Source organism: Mustela putorius, unplaced genomic scaffold (genome assembly GCF_011764305.1).
Source record: "Mustela putorius furo isolate JIRA1106 unplaced genomic scaffold, ASM1176430v1.1 tig00000382_pilon_pilon_pilon, whole genome shotgun sequence".
NCBI classification, from domain to species: Eukaryota; Metazoa; Chordata; class Mammalia; order Carnivora; family Mustelidae; genus Mustela; species Mustela putorius.
This window is the reverse complement of record NW_025421367.1, coordinates 3,284,645-3,306,561: the sequence shown is the minus strand read 5'-3', so window position 1 is coordinate 3,306,561 and position 21,917 is coordinate 3,284,645. Positions and strand designations below refer to the sequence as shown.

General features: G+C 41.5%; 1 protein-coding gene across 1 annotated transcript in view; it reads left to right on the top strand.

The window, feature by feature from the left end:
* Positions 1–7,020: 7,020 nt before the first annotated feature.
* The window catches only part of PKD2 (polycystin 2, transient receptor potential cation channel), a 61,927-nt gene continuing 47,030 nt past the window's right edge, over positions 7,021–21,917 (top strand). The window contains exons 1-2 of the mRNA XM_004756104.3: positions 7,021–7,729; positions 15,248–15,361. Coding sequence (XP_004756161.3) covers positions 7,129–7,729; positions 15,248–15,361 — 715 coding nt within the window. The 5' untranslated portion in view covers positions 7,021–7,128. The remainder of the gene's footprint in view (positions 7,730–15,247; positions 15,362–21,917) is intronic.

Below are 21,917 nucleotides of genomic sequence, written 5' to 3'. Positions count from 1 at the left end.
CATTGTTCAAAATTCTTTTAAACTTGAATAAAGATATAGATGATAAATATCTTATCTGCGATTGACAAAACCAGGAGATGTCAAATGATAAAAATGTATTCCACAATGTTCATGAATAGCATGGCCACCCAAACATTACCACTAGATCAATTTTGATATTCTTCCAGTCCTCACATTATACTCATTTGTGTGTGTGTATATATATATATTGTTGGCTCCATTTTACCCCTGAGCATCAACGTTTTGGCTGCCAGCTTGTCTAGACTCACATCCTTTGACTCTAAATCTAGCAGGAAGAAACACTTTTCTTTTCCACAACTTGAAAAAAAGTTCTGTCCTGATTTCCACTGAACAGAACCAGAGCCCACGCTTGTTTGTAAATACCATTCCCAGGCGCCAAGTGTTCGTGATGCTCTGGTTGGCCATCCCTGAGTTCCACACTCATCACTTGGGAACTAGTGGTGGTGTCAGCCACATCTGAGGCACACAGGGACTCAGAACAGGAGAGGGTGGTTCCCCACAAAAATCTCATTTTTGTGTTGGTAAGAAAGGAGAATGGCTACTGAACTGTTAAACAATAAACCAAATAAGCCAAGTTCTCTGCCTTACATTCTACTCAGAAGGACAATTCTGTTAACAGATATTTTTAATATGAAATGATAAATGTTGGGATGCCTGGGTAGCTTAGTTGGTTAAGCATCTGACTCTTGTTTTTGGCTCAGGTCATGATCTCATGGATCCTGAGATTGAGCCCCTCATCAGGCTCCACGCTCAGTGGGGAGTCTACTGGAAGATTCCCTCCCACTGCCCCTCCTCCCACTAACTCAAACTCCCTCTCTCAGATAAATAAATAAATCTTTTAAAAAGAAAGATAAATGTTGTGATAAAATTTGACAGGGAGGAGAGGCAAGTAAATTCAAGCTAGGGGCCAGGGATGTGGCTAAGTAACTTTTCAAAAGAAGATGATGCTGGAGTCTAGAAAGATTCCAAGTCTTTAGGAGGTGTAGAAAAGGGCTTGGGGATGATGTAACAATGTTTCCAGGCATTTTCAAATTGATCCCCTCACAGGTAGGAATTATGTCTTATCCTTGCCCCACTGGAATCCAACATGGAACCTGGTGTCTAGTGGACACTGTGTTTGATTAATATTCCCTCACTATGTGTTCAGCAAAAATCCTGCAGGAATTGGTAAGGTAGATATTTAACCACATTATTCACAGAAGGAAACTGAGAGACAGAGGTTAGGTCATCAAAATCACAGTGCCAGCCAACAACAGTGCCAGGGTAATTCCCACAGAGGCAGGGACACATCCAAACCAAATTCTAGACATAAGGTAGAATATCACAAATCCTGGTCTTGCATTATTAGTGTAGTAAATTGAGAAATAAAAACAAGTAAAAATTTTAGTACGGTTAGCAGTTCTTACAAAGCCCAAAACACCAAATTTTTTTCTAATGATTCCAGATGTCAAGTGGTAATAATTTATTTTACAATGTTCTTGAATAAATAAGGACTGGGAAAAAAATGAGAGGGAAACATGTTTGTTTGGGTGGGTTGCTAAGCAACACCACACAAGCCAGAGAGTCCTTTTGAATTTCCTTTAGAAGGTGGAATCTGCAGGACTGATGGGTCCTTCTGCTTGTGTCTGCTTCATCTGTTCACATGGGAAAATAAAAGCAAAACAGGAAACAAACAGTCAAGTTTAATAATGCAGAAGCCAGAAGCGTGGAGAATACAAAGTCTTAAATCAGACTGGACAGTTTTTAAGTTGCCTTTTGAAGGGTTTGTCGGAGTATCCACCATGGCACTGAGACAAAGCGATGGGGTTTGTGTAGCTTGTTCCAGAAAAACTTACCACACAGTTGAAATAAAACTAAATAGCATCCAGCTATGTTATCTATCCCACACAGTATTTCAAGCCCTGTAGATTATCAAAATTTATAGTATGGTCACAGGATTATGGTAACCAGGTGAAGGAAAATATGAGTTTGTGCCTCTCATTTATTTAATAGGAGAATACTTTTTATGAGAAATAGGAATAATAAGATGAATATCAAAGGAAGGAATTCTGTGGGAAGGGAGAGAAATTTACAGCTTCAAGGCCTACTTGAGGAAAAGCGAGGTGCTCCGAAGGAAGAAAACATGCCAAGGTAAAAGCACAAGGGAGAACATTAGGAAGCCAGAAAGAATGACTAGGTACTTGAACAGGAAATACATTGCATGGCTGGTGATGGGTTTATGAAAACTAAGATTGGAAGTGCTAGTGAAATTCTTGGAATGTAAGATTTAGGCTGTGGTACATTAAATACTATCCATGTACACAAGTACTTCTCTGAAGTTTTTAAAAATCACATGGCTTGTCAAGATTTGTAATTAAAATTTTGAGCAAGCATACATTTAATTCTGAATTATGTATATGTGGATACATTTTTGGTGAGTCCAAATTCTTTTGGAGACAATGGTGTAGTCTTAAAAAGAATGTTTAAGATTTTGTTTTAAATCACTGACACTAGGGCGCCTGGGTGGCTCAGCGGGTTAAGCCGCTACCTTCGGCTCAGGTCATGATCTCAGGGTCCTGGGATCGAGTCCCGCATCGGGTTCTCTGCTCAGCAGGGAGCCTGCTTCCCTCTCTCTCTCTCTCTGCCTGCCTCTCCATCTACTTGTAATTTCTCTCTGTCAAATAAATAAATAAAATCTTTAAAAAAAAAAAATCACTGACACTATAAAAGAAGGTACATTATTATTATTATTATTATTATTATTAAATAAAGGCTATAATACTCTTTAACATGCATCTCAGGCCTTCTGTGATTTAGCCCTACCTTCCCCTCCCATGCCAGCCTGAGTAGTCTCTCTCCTCAACCCCTTCCTGTGTTGAAAGACTTCATACTGACTTGATACCATAGGGCTCAAGGGCAAGCCACCCCAAAAAGTGCACTTTAAGCATACTGATTATTTTAAATCAAATCTACTTACGGTGTAAGTATACTTATAACCACCTCCAAACCCCTCCAGCAAGAAATCGGTTTCTCGTATGAAAGGCATCCTTCCTGTCCTAAGAAGTACAAAGATATCCTTATCACCAGACAGGATCTTTAAAGCTGAGAAACCCGTAGAAAAAACTCTGAGATCATAACCTGAGCTGGAATGAAGAGTCCGATGCTTTATTGACTGAGCCACCCAGGTGCCCCATGCTCCTCTGTCTTAATTATGGTAAATATTTTCATCTATTACAATAACTTCTGTGGCTTTTGGGTTTTGTCACAACTGGATTATGAGCTTCTTAAGGCCAGACACTCCCTGCCTAGCCCAGAGGATCCAAAACAAATAGTTCCTGAATACCTGCTATGTGCCGGGCCACAACACTATGAAAGAAAGCAATCAGTTCAGCAGGCCAAAAGTCCAGCCTTAAGGAGTTTGAATTCCCTGTGTAATTGTTGAGGGACTGTGTGAGCCTAGTCAGGCAGCATCATTTTCAGTCACACCATTACACCTTTGGTTAAGACTGGGGTTTCCTGGGCGCCTGGGTGGCTCAGTGGGTTAAGCCTCTGCCTTCAGCTCAGGCCCTTGATCTCAGGGTCCTGGGATCCAGTCCTGCACTGGACTCTCTGCTCTGCAGGGAGCCTGCTACCAGTCCCCCTGCCTGCCTCTCTGCCTACTTTTGATCTCTGTCAAATAAATAAAATCTTTAAAAACAAACAAACAAACAACTGGGGTTTCCTAATTCTTCACATAGAGGCCTTTCTTTTTCTTTCTTTCTTCTTCTTCTTTTTTTTTTAGATTTTATTTATTCATTTGACAAACAGAGATCACAAATAGGCAGAGGGAGAGGAAGGGAAGCAGGCTCTCTGCTTGGCAGGGAGCCGGAGGTGGCTGTGGGGCTCTACCCCAGGACCCTGAGATCATGACCTGAGCTGAAGGCAGAGGCTTTAACCCACTGAGCCCCCAGGTGTCCCTTGTGTAGAGGCCTTTCTAACCTTCACATGCCACCATTTCTCCTCTGAGGTATAAGGGGCCTTGGAACAGTTTATGCCCCCAGGAAACTTTTTTTTTTTAAGATTTGATTTTTTTATTTGAGAGAGAGAGTGGGATCACAAGCAGGGAGGAGGGGCAGAGGCAGATAAAGAAGCAGACTACCTGCCAAGCAGAGAACCTAACTCAGGGAGCCCAAGACCCAGAGATGATGACCTGAGCTGAAGATGGATGTTTGACCTACTGAGCCACCCAGACGTCCCCCAGGTGAAACCATTCTTAAGTCACTGTTCAAATGCTATTTTCAGTTTTGTGATATTTGTTTCCCAAAGATGTTTTGATTTTCCACAGTTCAAGATTGAGAACACAGCAAATTACTCCCCTAGTTTATCCATTTCTTTTTTGTTCTTACTTTTTTTTTTTTTTTTTTTTTTTTTTGCTAGCAAGTCTATAGTCTAGAGATACAGGGAAGAGAATACTGAGTGGAAAAACAATAATACCAAGGAATAATAGAATTAATTCAATTACTATTTATTTATTGGGTTCAAGTTCTGTGCTTTCGCTATGCATAGTAAGTAACATTATCATTTTAATAGAATATGCAGGATAAAACACTCTTGGGACATAACTGTAGGGAGTTATGTCATTGGCGAGATACATACCCTAAGTCTAAATAACAACAGATAAGAGAATATAAATTTAGTACTGTAGGGAAGGGAAGTTGTTCCTCTACACTTCAAGGTCTTCCAGCTGAACTTAGAATTAAATTTACATGGGACAGATTAATAAGGGGGAAAAAAACCCTAAAATTTTATTATGTGCACACAGAGGGCTAATAATGAAATTAGGGCCTAAACAAATGACCGAGGCAGGCAGTTTTCATATTTTTTAGACAAAGAGACAGTAAATTTCTAAGGAACTGACAGACATAAAGACAACAGATGTTTGAGAGCTTTAATTAAGAAAGAATTCTAAGTGGAATTTGGGCTGAGGTAGTAGGTTAGGATAAACAAGACCTGTCTTTAAAAAAGCTCAAAGTTATGGGGCGCCTGGGCGGCTCAGAGGGTTAAGCCTCTGCCTTCGGCTCAGGTCATGATCTCAGGGTCCTGGGATCGAGTCCCACATCGGGCTCTCTCCTCAGCAGGGAGCCTGTTTCCTCCTCTCTCTCTCTCTACCTGCCGCTCTACCTGCTTGTGATCTCTGTCAAAAAATAAATAAAATCTTTAAAAAAAAAAAAAGCTCAAAGTTAGGCAAATGACACCAATAAGTAAATAAATAAACCACAGAACTGATGATAGGTGGCCATGATTACCTGAATAAAATAGGGAAGCAACAAAGGATGCTGCTCTGATGTACATACAAGACGGGAACCAATGCTAGAAAAGCAGAGCAGGGGCCGTTATGGGCTGAATTGTGTCCCCCTCAAAAATTCGTAGGTTGACATCCTAATCCCCAACAACTCAGAATGTGACTGTATTTGGAGACAGGGTTGGGGTTTTTTTTTATCTTTTTTTTTTTTTTTTCTGGGTAATTAACTTAAAGTGAAGCAACTAGAATAGGCCTGAATCCAATGTGTCTGGTGTCCTTATGAGATGAGATTAGGACACTGACCCCTGAAAGTGATCACCATGTGAAGACACTAGTGGAAAAACCACCATCTACAAGGCAAGAAGAGAGACCTCAGGGGAAGCCAATTCTGCAAACATCTTGATCTCACACTTTCACCCTGTAGAATTGTGAATTGTTGTTTAAGCTACCCAGTCTGGAGTACTTCATTATGGTAGCCGTAGCAAACCAATAAATACAAGGGCGGATGAAGAAAATTTACTAACCAGACCTAAGGAAACTAAATTTTATCTATTAAGCTGTCAGGAGCCCCCAGAAGTATCCAAGCATCAATGTGACAGAAGCAGTTTTGGTTCTGAATACAATTTGGGAACGCTGGGGATCTTGAAAGTGGCGAATGGAGGTGGAACTGATAGGTTTGATGTTCCAATGAGGAATAAAACTAACATACACCAACGGCCTTGGACGAAAACGCTGACAACAGGCATGAGAAACAACGATTCTATCAGAGAGATTTGTGGGGCAGAAGTAACAAGATTTGGGGAGAAGAGGCGTAGGAGAGGAGCAGACAGATGAGGGTATCACGGAGAAGCCTAGCTTGAGAAGGACGACAGCCTGCCTCAAATTTCAACTGGGGGCACAGGAGGTGAGGCAGACTTAAAAGAGGAAGGAGACGGAGATTTAATTGGCGACAAGTTAAGTGTGACACAACTGCAGAACATCCAGTCGGATGCGCTCGGATGCGCTCCGCAGAGTGGGAATAAAGTTCTGGCCCCGGGGCTGTGCCTCGGCAGCCCGAGCCGGAGCCGGCAGCGGGAGGGGGCCGGGGACGAGCTCCAGCTCAGAGCAACCGCGATCTGAAGGCTCCGGGACGGAATCCTTGGGGTCCCCACAGTGTGTGGAGAGAGGAGCCGACCAGACGTTGAAAAAAACCATCCAAAAAGCAGCAGAAGTGGGGACAAGGGGGCCGCCAAAGGCCAAGCAAGGCAGCCTTAGCAGCCTGTTGGTAGTTCTCAGATGAAGTTAAGATTTCTCTGCCCCTGCGGCAAACCAGCGCAGGCTGGATTTCGCTAGTACACACCATCCCACAAAATGGTTTTCTCGCTGTCCCTGCACTTCGGGAAGTCGAGGCAGAAGAGCCTGGCGGTTAACTGGGACCCAACCATTATGTCAGGGTCCCGCAGGCAGGGACAGCACCAGAAGCCCCTTCCCCGCACGCGAGCGGGCGGGCGGACGGGGCAGCGAACCCCTCCTGCCGGAGCCCCTGCACCCGAACGGAACGTGGGCGCCCGCACCGGGCCCCGGCTCCACTTGGAACGCGAGCCCGGGCGCCGCTAGCCCACCGCGCGGTCCGCGGGGGCGGCTTCCTCGCACCTCCCCCGGCAGGCAGCGCGCCCCAGCGGCTGGGCGAGGCGAGGCGAGGCGAGGGGGAGGCGGGCCGAGGGGGCGGGCGAGGGACGCGGGTCTGCGGGGAGTCGGGGGCGGGGAGCAGGCGGCGGCGGGCCCCGGGAAGAAAAGAACATGGCTCCTGCGGCGGGCTGCGCCGACCGCGGCGCGGGGCGGAGGCGCGCCGGACGCCAGTGACCGCGATGGTGAACTCGAGCCGCGTGCAGCCGCAGCAGCCCGGGGACCCGAAGCGGCCGCCCGCATCCCGAGCGGCAGGCCCCGGCCGGCTGATGGCGGGCGGCGCGGCCGTGGGCGCCGGCCTCGCGGCTCCGGGCGGCCTCCGCGAACAGAGGGGCCTGGAGATCGAGATGGAGCGTATCCGGCAGGCGGCCGCGCGGGACCCCCCGGCCGGAGCCTCAGCCTCCCCCTCGCCTCCGCTCTCGTCGTGCTCGCGGCAGGCGTGGAGCCGTGACAACCCGGGCTTCGAGGCCGAGGAGGAAGAGGAGGAGGAGGAGGTGGAAGGAGAGGAAGGAGGAATGGTGGTGGAGATGGACGTGGAGTGGCGCCCGGGCAGCCGGAGGTCGGCCGCCTCCTCCGCCGTGAGCTCCGTGGGCGCCCGAGGCCGGGGGCTGGGGGGTTACCACGACCCTGGCCACCCGAGCGGGAGGCGCGGTAGGCGAGAGGACCAGGGCCCCCCGAGTCCCAGCCCGGCCGGCGGCGGGGACCCGCTGCATCGCCACCTCCCCCTGGACGGGCAGCCGCCCCGAGTGGCCTGGGCCGAGAGGCTGGTTCGCGGGCTGCGAGGTAAGAGCGCGACCCGCAGCGGCTGATGCACAAACCGGAGCCGCGGGCGCCGGCCAGAGCCGTCGCCCGCTGTGGGCAGCTTCGCGGGGCTCCAGCTCGCATCGCCCTCGCGTCCCTGCGTCCCTTAGAAGCGCGTCTCCACCTCTGCTACTTGCGCTCTACTTCCGGTACCCGTGGCGGAATTCCACTGCGCCCTTGTTTGTGCAAATTTATGGGATACCTCCTTCTAACAGAAGAACATGGGTCAGCATATTTTTACCTCTGCATATCTCAGTGAAAGCCGTATTAAAATGAAAGGGTGCCTCTGAAGATTTTTTTTTTTTTCTTGTAGGGGAAAAAAGGAAGAATATTCTAATACAGCTGAAGGTAGTTGCACCTGTATATCGGGTCTTCCGCTGGTCTGGATGCCCTCTCACCCCGCATTCCATTCTGGAAAGGGTATCTGTACTGTTATCCAAGTTGTGGGAGAAGTGTCAGTGAGTTGTCACGGATGTTGTTTTGGTGATGTGTGTGGTTGTTTTGGGGAGAGCGAGCTGTTTAGAATACCACAAATAGAAGAAAATAATGTCTTCGAAAACAGTTATTTAGCCATTTCTAATCTAGGTATTTTTCTAAAACAATTGCAAAGAAAAAGTAACATTGTTTAAACGTTGGTAGTATGTTTATAAATAGCTAACTTAACCTTCTTTGAAATTCCAACAAAACAGTGAAGTCACCAGATACCAGCTGTGTGTGCATGTGTCAGAGTTCGGTGCACCCAACTTTCCAAAGGCAGGAAAGGAATTTTCAGATTTGCCAGTGCCTATTCAGAGGACACAGATTTTCCAGGAGCAGAGAGGATCTTGTGTTGGAAGGTTTTGTCAGAGGCATCCTTGGAAAAGAGTTGCATTTGCTCTCACATTCAAATTATTTTAATCTCCACTTTTAAGAATTTCCATTCTCAGTTCTTTTGAAAATTTCCCTTCCCTACTCTTCCCGTCAGTTTTGCAAATCTTGTACAAAAAAAGGGCCAGGTGTTTTAATAGCAATGTGATTAAGACCAAGTCAGCCCTACACCCAAATTCCAGTTCTACCACACCTTGGCCCTATGACCTTGAGCAAATTGCTTAATCTCTCTGATCCCCAATTTTTGCTTTTCTTAAAAAGAGAGAATCATGATACTTTGTTCCTGAGTGGGGAGAATTAAATGAGATGAAACCTGTGAAATTCATAGCATGTCTGACATGTGAGTGCTTTATAACTATAAAGTAAATGATAGATTTTTAATAGTGTACACTTTTGTATTTCTTTTATATAAGTGTTTATGCTGTAAATTTGATTCATGGCATGGTGGAGAACAAAAGGTCCTTTTTGAGCAACCTATGTGAATAAGTTAGTAAAAAACCCTTGTGCTTCTTAAGGTTCAAAATTATGCAAATAAATTATTATTTTATGTTGTTTTAAATGTCCTTTAAAAAATATTCACTGCAGTAAGAGAAGTTTTTTACAAGTTAGTGAATAAGTATAATAATCCTTTAACCTTTTTTGAATAAATTCAATAATTGAATGTGATGAAATGAAATTTGTATCTTGATATGAGTTTATAAGTGTAGTTCTTCAAACATTTTTTTTTCAAAAAATTTACAGCATATAAGCTCATAGTGAACTTCTAGTCGAACGTTATCAATGCTCTAATTAGTAGGGGAAGACACTCAGGAAAATGTTAATCTTAGAAAATATTAGAATAAATTTTACTTTATTAAATATATCAAAAATTAAACATATACTTATCACTTATTAAATAAGTGACATTTATTGAATAATTAGCACCTACTATGAAATTAGCACTGTAGCACTGTACCAGGTGCTCTACCCACCACCAAAAAAAAAACCAAAAAAACCCGAAAAACTAAAATAGCACCATCACCATTTTCCTATGGACAGAAACCAAGTAACGTAAAATAAATAACCATCAATGAGTTGTGATTTTTTTTCCCCTCATGAGATACCAATGACAAAAATCTTACATGCATTGTGTAAATAGTACCCTAGGATTGGAACAGAAAGTAACTTGCAATTTCTAAAGGTAGGAAAGATTCCTCAAGCTTGGAGTGGTCAGGAGCTTCCCTGGAGGTCTCCTGCCTTCCTCCTTGACTTTATACAACTCACTTATTTCCTGGGCCTCCGTTCCTCATAATCTCATCTCCAAAGTCTTTTCTGGGTTCAGCATACTCTGTGATGTTCTTTAATGACATGAATCCAAGATAGACAACAAAGGGTCCTTTTTGCTCTTGGTACAATAATTCGATCTATCTTCTTAGCAGGAGTAAGATGGTAAAGAAGAAATGTTGGACGCAGGGTTGTGGCAAATACTATGTCCAACCAAGGAACCGAGATTTTAGCCCTAAATATTAGGAAGCAATTGCAAGTTGTTAACAAGACCAGAAACATGCAGAAATAGAGGATATCAGTAGGCAGTGTGCTACGCAGAAAAGCTTGCGCAGAGACGCAGAGAGGCAGAGACGCAGAGAGGCAGAGAAGCAGAGAGGCAGGAAGACCATGTAGGCAGTCTGGACCAAAGAAAGTGAAGGATGGCTAAAGGATGTAAAGACTGCACCCAAACTTAAAAGATAGCCCCAGTAATCTTTACTTTTTCCTTAGTACCCTCTTCTTAGTGCAAAAATAAAATTTGACACTTTACATGAGTAATCAAATTATCTGAATTTCCAGAATTGAGTATGTTCTATGGATGTATCAACTTGGTAAAATCATCCCCTGTTATTTTAAATGTCTGTGCTTGGGGTTTTGTTTTCCTGTAGAAATCCTAAAGTATCAGCTGAATTGGTAGGGTGGGCTAAACTGCTATAACAAATACATATCTCCTCTCCTAGTCACTATGTTGTATCATCACTGCTCATTTCCAGAACTTTTTCATCATGTCAAACAGAAGCTCTACCCATTATCACATTCCCCTGCTCCTGGCAACCTCTATTCTACTTTCTGTGTCTGAATTTTTCTAATCTAGGTACATTGTATGAGTGGAATCATACAGTATTTGTCCTTTACCATCTGGCTTATTTCACTTAGCATAATTTTTCAAGCTTTATCCATCATCAGTTGATGAACACAGGGGTTCTTTCCACCTTTTGGCTGTTGTGAGTTTCCCTTTGTTTTAAATCCAAACCTCACTCCATCACTTCTTCCTTTTTTTTATTTGCACTATAATTTTGAACAAACAAGATTTTGTATTTCTGTAGCTGTGGGGATTTTTTTGAGGGAGTGTTGCTGCTGTGGGGTATGTGGTAAGGTTATGCTAGTAACAGAATTTGTTCAGTCAACAAACATTTGTGAGAGTTTCCTTTGTGGTAGATACTGGGGATACAAAGATCAATAAGACAAGGTCCCAGTTTTCAAGGAGCTCAGCTTAGTAGGGGAAACAGGTGTAAGTAAATAATTGCAATGCGGGGTCCCAGGGTTGGGAGGGACCCAAAGAAGAGAGGACCAACTCTATGGGAGGAGGTCGAGTTAACATCTTGAAGGATGAGGAGGGAATTTAAGGAGGGAAAAGTAGTAGAAGTAAGATGAGGCAAACCTTGAGCTTATTGGTAAGTTTTTCCCTCTAAAAAGTTAGAGCTCATAGAGGCTTCAGGAAGAGGGCTGATAGGGTCACGTGCCCATCTGAAGATGATTCTAGCGAGAATGTGGAGAATGGAGTGAAGTGCATGGTGCTGGTTGGTGGGAGAATAGGTCAGGAGAGGGCTAACCAAGAGACAGGGGGTAACAACGATTGCAGCCAAGGTATGTGTGCTGGGATAGAGGGAAGCTGGACTGGAGACAGACAGAAGCCGTCAGAATTGTGGACCAGCTCCATATGAGGGTTAAGAAAAGGGCCTCTTCTCAGATGAAACCCATGTTTCCAACTTGGTATCATTAACCCATAAGGGCAAGTAGGTTTCTAGACAAAGAAAGAAAAAGCTCTCAGTATGGGGCCTGGGAGTACGAGCTGTCTGTGGAATATGCAGGTAGAACTGGCTGTTAGCTGTGGCATCTGCCTGTGTGTACCTCAGGAGAGGCCTGACTGAGAACTGAAGATTCAGGAGTCAATAACATATAAGGTAGCAACCGAATATTCTATATTAAATGGGCCAGTAGTAGGGAAAAGGTCACTTCCCTTTTTAAAGTTGGGCCTGCAGTTCAAATAAATACTTGGAAAGATTGTGTTTGTCTTCCTCAACAAGGTCCCCATGTGTCTGGGCACAAAAACCCAGACTCCTTTCATGATAGAAATGCAGTGAGAATTTGGTTAGGCTGTTCACAGTGAAATTGAGGTTCGTTTGGATTAGGGTGTTTACACTGTTCTGAAATTTAAGCCAACTAGGTGTCAGAAAGAAGTAGGATATTTTTCAGAGTTGCGCCTGTTTCTGGAGATATAGACAGGCGTCTTTCAAGTACTTTATGCAATTTACATAATTTCAAGTACTTTATGCAATTACATAATTCCCAGAGCAACCCCACAAGGAGATACTTTTATCCCATCTTCAGCTGAGGAAATGGAGGCTCATGATGTTCAATAAGGTCCCCCAGTTCATAGGTGACTGATCCCGCAGTTGAACGCAACTGACTCCGAAATTCCACATTGCACCCTGTCGTGATCAAGGAGTCATGGGGCTTTAGTGTCCATCAGAAGGGACAGGGTTAGTATGAGGCAAATGATCCACACAGAATCTTTTAACCATGGAACTGAAATATTCAAGATGAAATGATACGATAGCTGGAATTAGTTTCAAAATTGGGAAGAAGCGAGTGACGGTTTCGATGAATGCAGGTGTTCAATTGATAATTGTTGAAGCTGAGTGGGAGATACATAGGACATCATTATATCATTCTCTCTGTGATATTTGTTGTGTGTTGCAAAAATAACACTTTGGGAAGTAGGTGAATAAGATAGTTGCAAAAATGGCGTTTTTTCACGATTATTTATATTTGAGACATCTTTCGTGTTTTGGATGATCTATCTCGCAGTTTCCCTGTGTTCATATGCGTAAGTACCACTGACTAGGGGAATACACACTGTTGAGATGACATACTCCAACTTTGGGCTCTGGCATTGACCAAGCACCTTCTTAAACACGAGAGAAGCTGGATATTGTCTGGTGTCCCCTCATACTATGTTCTTCCTAACAGCCGGGGACACTTTATGTACTAAGTGTGAGTGAGTGCCTTAAATGCTGGGCATGTTCTCCCTCCAGGGTGAGGACAGTTGTGGGAAAAGACAACAGTTGATTTTGAAGAATGCTGACACTTGGGACGAGAACTCTGTCTTTAACCGTTCTCAGTCTGTCAGCTCTGCTAAACATGGGAAGTAGCTAGCCATAGGACAGCAATTGTTTTCTATCTGTTAAAACAAACACTTCTCACTCATCAGAATGTAAAGAGGTCCCCATGTACTAAGACAGACCCTACATACGCACCCAGTGCAAAAACTGGATGAAATTTTGAAAGTGATAAATATTTGAGGAAGTGGATAGACTAATTTAGAAAGTCAATGAAATGTGTGAAGTATAATACATAAAAATATAATGGGGGACTTTGTTTCTTTTTATTTGAAATGTTTCATTTGAGGGCTTGAATTAAATTGCAGTAGACCATTGCACATTTACTTAAATAAAATTTGATGAGAGTTTGTTTTTCTGCTTATAGGTCAAGCAGTACCATTTGTAAATATTAAGAACCATGACCATTCCTTAGTGCATAATTGTTTATAAAGCATGGGAAAGAGTGAAATCACTGACTGAGGCAAGACAACAATCTTTCCTGATGATAAAAAGACTAGTAATTTCCACTTATGTGTATATTTTAGGCCTGTTCTCCAAAAGAAATATAACCGAAGAAATAGCGTGATTGTGTCCAGGGCTACTGAGCCTAATGTTTGGCTGCCTCTATGTTATTCTGAGTTGTAATTTTCCATGTCGTCTAAATTTGTAATAATTTTTAAATATGATAGAGTTTCAGCGAACAAACATTCTGCTTGCTGCATTTCTTCTGAGTGAGTAATTCCCTGACAACTACCAGATCTTGGCAGAAGCAGACCTGGTCATAAGTCCTGCTCCACTTTCCGTGTGCTGAAACCTGTGATGCGTAACACGGTGTCTTTGATTTCAGTTGCTGTTTTTCCTAAAGGAAATTTGGGAGAAAAAAAGAAAAGGACACGGAATACTGAAATTTAGGAGGAGAATTAATGTATTATTATTAGACTTTAAAAATACATAAACACTGGTGATGGAGTCATTTCCGGGAAGTAAAAGGATTGATGCCATTTTTCCCTGTCCTCTGTGTGGCTTGTTGGTAGCTTAAGTAGCTATGTGAGTTTCAGTGATGGATGGTGTTAAAGTCTGCAGACTAAACGTGTGAGGCAGAACGCCAGGGCCAGGCTGACTGCCATCCACAGCCGACTTAATCTAACTGAAAGGATTGAGAAGTTTGTCCTTTTTGGCAAACGCTAAGGCTCTTCCAAGTAGCCAGCAATGTGATTTTACCGCACTGTTCATTAATGGGGGTTTTGGATGGCTACCATGTCTGTCTGCTGAGTGAGTCCAAAACTGCGGTAACGGCCTCCAGCAAGCTCACAGAGGGTTATGTCATCCTCGCTCAGCCAGCCCAGCACTTTTTCCATCTGCTAAAATATGAAACATGGTTGCTGATTTTCTTCTTTCTCCAAAGAGAGTGAAATCAGATGATTGCTGCTTTTAACTTAAAGATGCAATGTTACTTAGCATTTTTCAAATCTGTTAAGCTATGCAGGTTGAGAGTAGTCGGTCAGCATTGAGTTTCTTAAAGGAGAAAGAGGGTTACAGAGTAGCAAAATTTGGGGCCAGTGTGCTAGAAGTTTGGTGGATATTTCCATAGTGAAATGATGCTCCAACCAGGCTTTCTTTTCATCAGGGGTGATCCAAAAGGTGTCTTGTGTCATAGAATTACACATGTCCTAACTAGGTTTAGGGAGAGGATAATTGACAGGTTGTGTCCTCCCCCACCCAGGAAGAGCACATGTGTGTGTGCACAATTATTTAATACATTCTTCTGGCGCGCCCTTATTTCCTTTTCTCTTTATAAATTTTTACTAAGACATTTTCTGATGGGATGGGGCGTTTAGACAATGATCATATTGTCATCTTGTATTTGATGCATATGGGGGGACAGTAGACGCTGATGTATTCTTAAAAGGCACTCCTGCTTTAAAAAAAAAATACAGGGTCACTTGTGTGCTCAGTTGATTCAGCAACTACCTTCAGCTCGGATCATGGACCTGGAGTCCTGGGATCGAGTCCCACATCAGGCTCCCTGCTCAGCAGGGAGTCTGCTTCTCCCTCTGACCCTCTCCCCTCTCATGCTCTCTCTCAAGTAAATAAATAAAATCTTTAAAAAAAAAAAGGTGAAGAATGCGTATTTTTAAAAAAATACAGGAGAATCCCCCTTAACAGGTGATATTTATTTTATGTTTCTTCTTTGACATTCATACTTTTCATTATTCTTTTAAAGGTCTCTGGGGAACAAGGCTCATGGAAGAAAGCAGCACTAACCGAGAGAAGTATCTTAAAAGTGTTTTACGGGAGCTGACCACGTACCTCCTTTTTCTCATAGTCTTGTGCATCTGTAAGTAGAACATTTCCTTCTACTAAAGGAAAAGATGTGAAAATATTTGACCTGTCCAAACCATAATTGAAAGGAATTGTACGTGCATCAGAGGGATTCATTCAGAAGCTCTCTGTTCTCAGTTTCAGTTGAGAATTTGATAAAGCTCTCCTCTCTCTTTTGGCAAACACCGATGAAAATTCAGCATTAACCTGATTGGCTAGCTCATTGTTACCATAACCCTTTTTCACTATGAGATGCATAGGCAGTCTGCCAGATAGCAAAAAACCAAGTAAAAGAATTTTTTATTAGTTTTCCCAATAAATATACTGTCACTATTTTTTACATCCGTCAACATAAAGTTGAATGTAGGAATTATTTTTAGCAAAATGACGTTCAAAGTTTAACACCGAGGAAATACAAATAATTATCTCCTAATATTGCTTTTATGGATTTAATTAATTAATTAACTTATTTATTTACTTACCTACTTATAAGTCCCACTCTTTTGGATCTGGATGTGTTTGTTGTTCCCGTATGTGGGGGTTCCTTCATTCTGATTCCTAAAGTTTTCCAAATCTGCGGTAATCACCGGTCTTGTACTCTACAGGAAACTTACTGCAGACTCATCTCTTTCTTCTTCCTCTCTTCTTTCGGTATGTCCCTGCATCCTCTGCAAGGGGAGGGGAGTCAAGCCTTAGCCAGGACAAGTCTTAGAAACCATTTACTTCCAAGTCCAGGAAGTCTTAGTGGATTAATGTCCTGAATCAAAGGTTGTTGGATGATGGGAGTTCTGTTACATTCTTGCTAAAGCCCTTTATGAAAACAGACAAGGAAGCAGCTTTATGACAACCAGGACCTCTTCCCAGACGTCTGGGAAAGGACTTCATTCGCATAGTGTACACTTAGAAATGCTTAAAAAATTAACACCAATCTGAAAAAGAGTCCTCTTTTTTCTTTATGGAGAGAATCAAAATTTAATCGATGATTTAATAAGGTTATTCATAATACATTAAAATTGATCACCTTGAATCTAATTGACTAGGTAAAGAAAGCTTCCTTAAAAACATTTTAAAAATGTATTAGATTTATAAAAATTTTTTTCTATAAACTTGTAAGTGTAACATAAAATATTGAGGAAACACTTAAGTTTCAATATTTATAATTTCAAGAAATTGAGTATTGATTTGTTTACTATCCCACCCACAGTTGTGGGTTTTTTTTTATTAATACTAGTAAGCTCTTAACGAGCTTTAACAGGGAGTGATGACTTCTTGCATTTTCTGAGACTTTGCCAATCCAAGTGGGAACTTAAGAAAAAAAGTAGGTATTTAAACTAGAATGTATGTATGAGTGAATAATATCTGTTTTCTTTATTTTTTTCTGTTACTTGTTTAGGAAGGAATGTCATTACTTTTTACAACATTCTATCTCAGATAGAAATGCTAAAAAAATACAAAAGATCTATTCATAATATTAAAAGTTGTGGTATTTTTAATTTTTATGTCCTAAGCTGTTAGAGCTTAGGATACTGAAGTAGAGTTTGCTCCCTGCATAGGCACTTGAATATTAAACTACAGTGACTTTAAATATTAACAGATTGGTTAAAATCGTTATTAAGTTTTTTTCAAGCATGACACAGACACATACATACATACATATTTCTTATGCAAAATATAAGTACCCCTATAGTAAGTTTAGGTTTCAGTGGCCTCCCAAACTGCTTGAGGATCAGAATCACCAAGAGAATTTTTTTTTAATTACTTTTTAAAAATAGTTTACCCAGATCTGCTAAATCAGAGCCTTCCAGATGTGGCCCAGGAAAGTGAGTGTTCTCATACACTGACAAGTTTGGGAACTAGGCCAGATAAATAAACCAAATAGTTAGAGTTCTAGGAAACATGCCTTAAGTCATATAATTAGTGTTTTCTTGTTTATTTTGGAATTTTTAATGCTTTTCTTTTTCACACTAGTCACTTTTTTTTCTTATATCATTAGCTACATATTTTACATAGGCCATTTTCAGGATATTGTAGAATCTCTGGCTAGGAAGGGATCTTAGCAACCATATGATCAAACCTCCACTGAATGGTAAAATTCCCCTGCAGCATCCCTCTCAAATGGTCAGTCTTCCTGTGTGATTGAGCAAGAGTCGAAGTTAAGGGACTTACTTATTTGAAATAGTTCATTTTGTTTTTCCATGCCTATGTCAGAAAGTACTTCTTTATATCAAGCCAAGTCTATCCTGTCTAATTTCCACTCTTAACTATCCCCCCTCCAAGCCCACGTATACCAAGTACGTGTTCTTCTCCAATTTAGCCCATGTTCTTCTCCAATTTAGCCCATCAGAAGTTTGAAGACCAACACTCAGTCTCCCTTAAGTCTTCTCCAAGTTAAATCTTTCTAGTTCCTTTAACTGTTGGTTGTGTAATTGGAGACATGCATTTGAGGACCCATGTCACAGAAACTCTCTCCAGCACCTGTTGTGTTTATCAGGTCCCTTTGAAAGCACAGTAGGAGCCTCATGAGGAAAGAGTGCAAAAGTGGTGCCATGGGTGGGTGTCCTCAGTCAGATACATGGCTGTGGGTCTCTCCTCTTCCCAGTCCCTAAGTCTTCACATAAATGATTCTTTAGTCTCTTCACCAAAAACTGTAAAGTACTGTGTCCCACCAACTAGCATATGAACACTTTTTCCTGGAACAGAGTGAAGGACTTCCCTTTCAGCTCTGTTAAATTTCATGTCATTCATTCCATCTGTTGAAATTTTTCTGGATCAAGGTTCATTCATCTGTTCCTCTTGGCTTCACTGGATCAACAGAGTTAATACTATCTCTGTGTCCTTATTCTGATTAATAAATAAAAAAAGATTGGTCAAAGAACATCATGAATTAGTCAAAGCTCTCTGAGTGGAGTTCACTGAATTCGATCCTCATCTAGCTCAGAATGTTCAAGAAACAGAATGATAAGAAAGACCTTTTCAAAAGCTTGTCAGAATAACTCTGCCTTCCTCTGCTGTCACAGCTGTTGACCAAATTAAAAATGGACATTGTGAGGATAAGCAGACATGACTTATTCCTAACAAAGCGTTACTGGCTTCTAGTGGTTGAGCCCTTGCCCACTGCTCAAAAACCATCTTTTTAACTACCAGTTTTAAAATCTTGTCAGCAGTATCAATATCAAATGACCAATAATGTCAAGCCCATTACTTTGTGGGTAAATGAGATAATGTACTTAGTTGTATGCCTTGCATATTGGATGCTCTTGACACAAAATAGATAAGGTTCAGGAAGGCAATTGGCATAGTAGGAAAAGCAGAGATTTTTTTGCATCAACAGAGATCCCAGCTCAACTACTTATGTGCTAGGTAAGCTTGAGCAAGTTATTTAACCTTTCTGAGCCCTTATTTTCCCATCTGTGAAATACTTATTTTGAAAGATTTTGTGGAGCACCTGAGTGGCTCAGTCAGTTACGCGTCTGCCTTCGGCTTAGATCATGATCTCAGGGTCCTGGGATCAAGCCCAGAGTTGTCGGGCTCCCTGCTCAGCTGGGAGTCTGCTTCTCCCTCTCCTTCTGCCCCTTTGTTCCCTTGCTCAGTTTCTCTCTCTCTCTCAAATAAATAAATAAAATCTGTAAAAAAAAAAAAACAAAAAGAAATATTTTCTGAAGATTGGGATTAATATACCAAAAGACCCTAGGATACTGTCTATCATATAAAGAATAGTAAGAGCAGAATTCCTCCCCGAGATAGTTGACAATGGCTGAATTGTTTCATCAGTAGATTCTAAAAACTTGTGGGTTCAAACTGTTTGGGCATTCTTTTGAAGCAACTAAGTGCCCATCAAAACCTATTTTCAATCTTATCAGTGTTAGTTCTAAACCCCTTTGTCTTTAAAATTAGTCTGATTAACCCAGAGGAGAGAAATAACATGGGAACTAGGTAATCCCACTTCCTCTACAGTTTAGAATTTATTCTTTCGTGAAACCTAATAAACTGCCATGAATCCACCATCACCATCAAAGTACATACTTAAATATGGTTACTGTTAAAATAGCAACAGTATTTCTTGGTGTGATTTAGATGCTGAATTTAAAGAAGGGGATTAGTAGTATTGCTAAAGATCGTTGGAAACGCCTAACAAAGTCTTTGGTGAATCTATGATAAAAATACATTTGCCTCTTCTTCTTCTTCTTTTTTTTTTTTTTTTTGCGCTCTACATTAAATTTTCTCAGATTTCCTGTTTAGACATAATAATGGAAATCCTAAGAGTTGGTTGAGTTAGCATCATAGAAATGTGGTATTTCTACATGTCAAAGAAATAGATAAGATGAAAAGGCAGAAAACAACTCTAAAGAATCCTTAGAAAAAAATATTACAAAGGATTAATATTTTAACACATTTATAACCCACAAAGCACTGAGAAAAAAATATCACGTCCCCAGTAAATATTGTACAGAGTAAAAAATATAATCAATTAGTGCAAGAATGTCTTTAACCTTAAACTCACTAGTGTCCAAAGAAGTAATGAAACTGGAGAAATGAACAACACAGTCATAATACTATAATACAGCATGGTATGTCCTAGGGCGGGAAGAGCTCTTATAAGAAGAGATCTGTATGTCTCCATCTTTTTATTTATGAAAAAAGGAGGCTTTGTTTTGTATTCAAAAAAAAAAGAAATGAATAGTATCAGATCAGCACATTGTATACCTTAAACTTACACAATACTATATGTCAGTTATATTGCAATGAAAAAGAAATGAATATTTTATTTTACTTGTAAAAATCTTGCGAAGATGATTGTCTAATCTAAAGATAGTTTCCCTAATTGCAAGAGAATTCATGCAGATGAACTGTTGATAAACTAGGTCAAGAAAGTCAAAGTCCGGGGGTTAATCATCACGTTGATGGAAAGCTAATTCAATTTCCGGTGACAAACATTCCAACAGCTTCCCACAGCAAGCACATTTAGTCTGAAGATCACAGCTTGCAGTCCATGGAAAGTAACTTTTAAAGACTGCCTATGGCGAGAAAGCTGTCTTTGAAATTGAACAAAACTACAGTGCCTCAGTGCCATTAGACCACAGATTGGTTGACATCTTTTTTTCTTTTTTTAAAGATTTTATTTATTTATTTGTCAGAGAGTACAGGCTGGCAGTGGCAGGCAGAGGCAGAGGGAGAAGCAGGCTCCCTGCAGAGCAAGGAGCTGGATGCAGGACTTGATCCCATGACACTGGGATCATGACCTGAGCTGAAGGCAGATGCTTAGCGAACTGAGCCACCCAGGTGCCCCCCTCACCTTTTTTGACATCTTTTTAGATCTTTTAGTAGGGTTCCCAGGCACTGCCTCCAAACTGCTGTCTGAGACCAGATTAACCCAGGTCACTCTTCCATTGAACATGCTATAATTCCCTCCCTTTCAAGATGAAGTTCAAAACCATTGTATAATAAAGCGCACTTCATTATTCCGTCTTGGCTTACTTCTTCACACCAGCCATTTCCAATGAATACGTGTTAACTTCAGCCCCATCAGTCCACTCTGGGTCTCAGAAAGGCCTTGGCCTACTTGGTTGTCCCCTTTTCTTGGGTCTGCTCAGCTCTTCCTCATCCCTCAAGATGAGCTGGAGAGGCAGATCCATCGAGAAGTTTTATCCACCAGGCCCTCCCCTGAGCTGTGGTGAAATCCTGAATCCGCCTCAGCCAACCACACTCCTCCCCCAGAATTGTCAGGCTAGCTCATGCATCCGTGTCCTTCAGCACCGGGAGGGAAAAAGGGGTCCTGTTAGGTGCATCTCAAGAGATGCCACATGGATGTTCTTACTAAATGTTGACATTTCTCGTTTTCTGTTTCTTAGTCCTTCTTGCTCACCATCCCGGAACTGTTCCTAATAGGACAACTGCAAGAGTTCAAGCCTAATCGTTCTTTGAATTATGTGCATCGCTTTGTATTTGGTACATTTTTTTTATAGAGTCTCTTCAAATATGTGTTCTTATTTTATTTCTATCGTGTTTCTGTGAGGATGTGGGACAGCACAGAGCTAGCAAAGGACATCAGCTTCCCGGTCAGGATTATGGCTTCATCTTGTGGCAGATGGCTTTGGAATACTGGATTCTACTGTCTTTACGTCTGGCATATTTATAATTATGGAGGCATTTTGATTTCGTCTTTGGCCCAAGAGTTATGAAGAGAAAAAAAAATTTTTTTTCATTTCTAGATGGCTTGGTTTTATCTCTGTGTTTGCTTAATCCTTTTTAAATTAACTTTCTGCATTTGTGGTTTTAAAAATACTGCTTTTTCATTTTTTGTGGGGGACTTTTTGTTATTCTCCGTGTTTCTGTTTGTCTTGTTACACTGGAAAATTCTTCTTTGCTTTCCTTCTTCTTTTTTTTTTTCCTTTGCTTTGCTTCTTTTAATTCTAATGACCTGGAGTTTGGGGAGTACAGTCCTCTTTGTTTTTAGTCTTTGAGCCTACATTTTTTTTCAGCAATATTAAGGATAAAATAGTGTCCATTGCTTATTTTGAAATGAGGCTTTTTTTTTTTATTTTTGTTTTTCTTTTTTTTTACCATTTTTATTA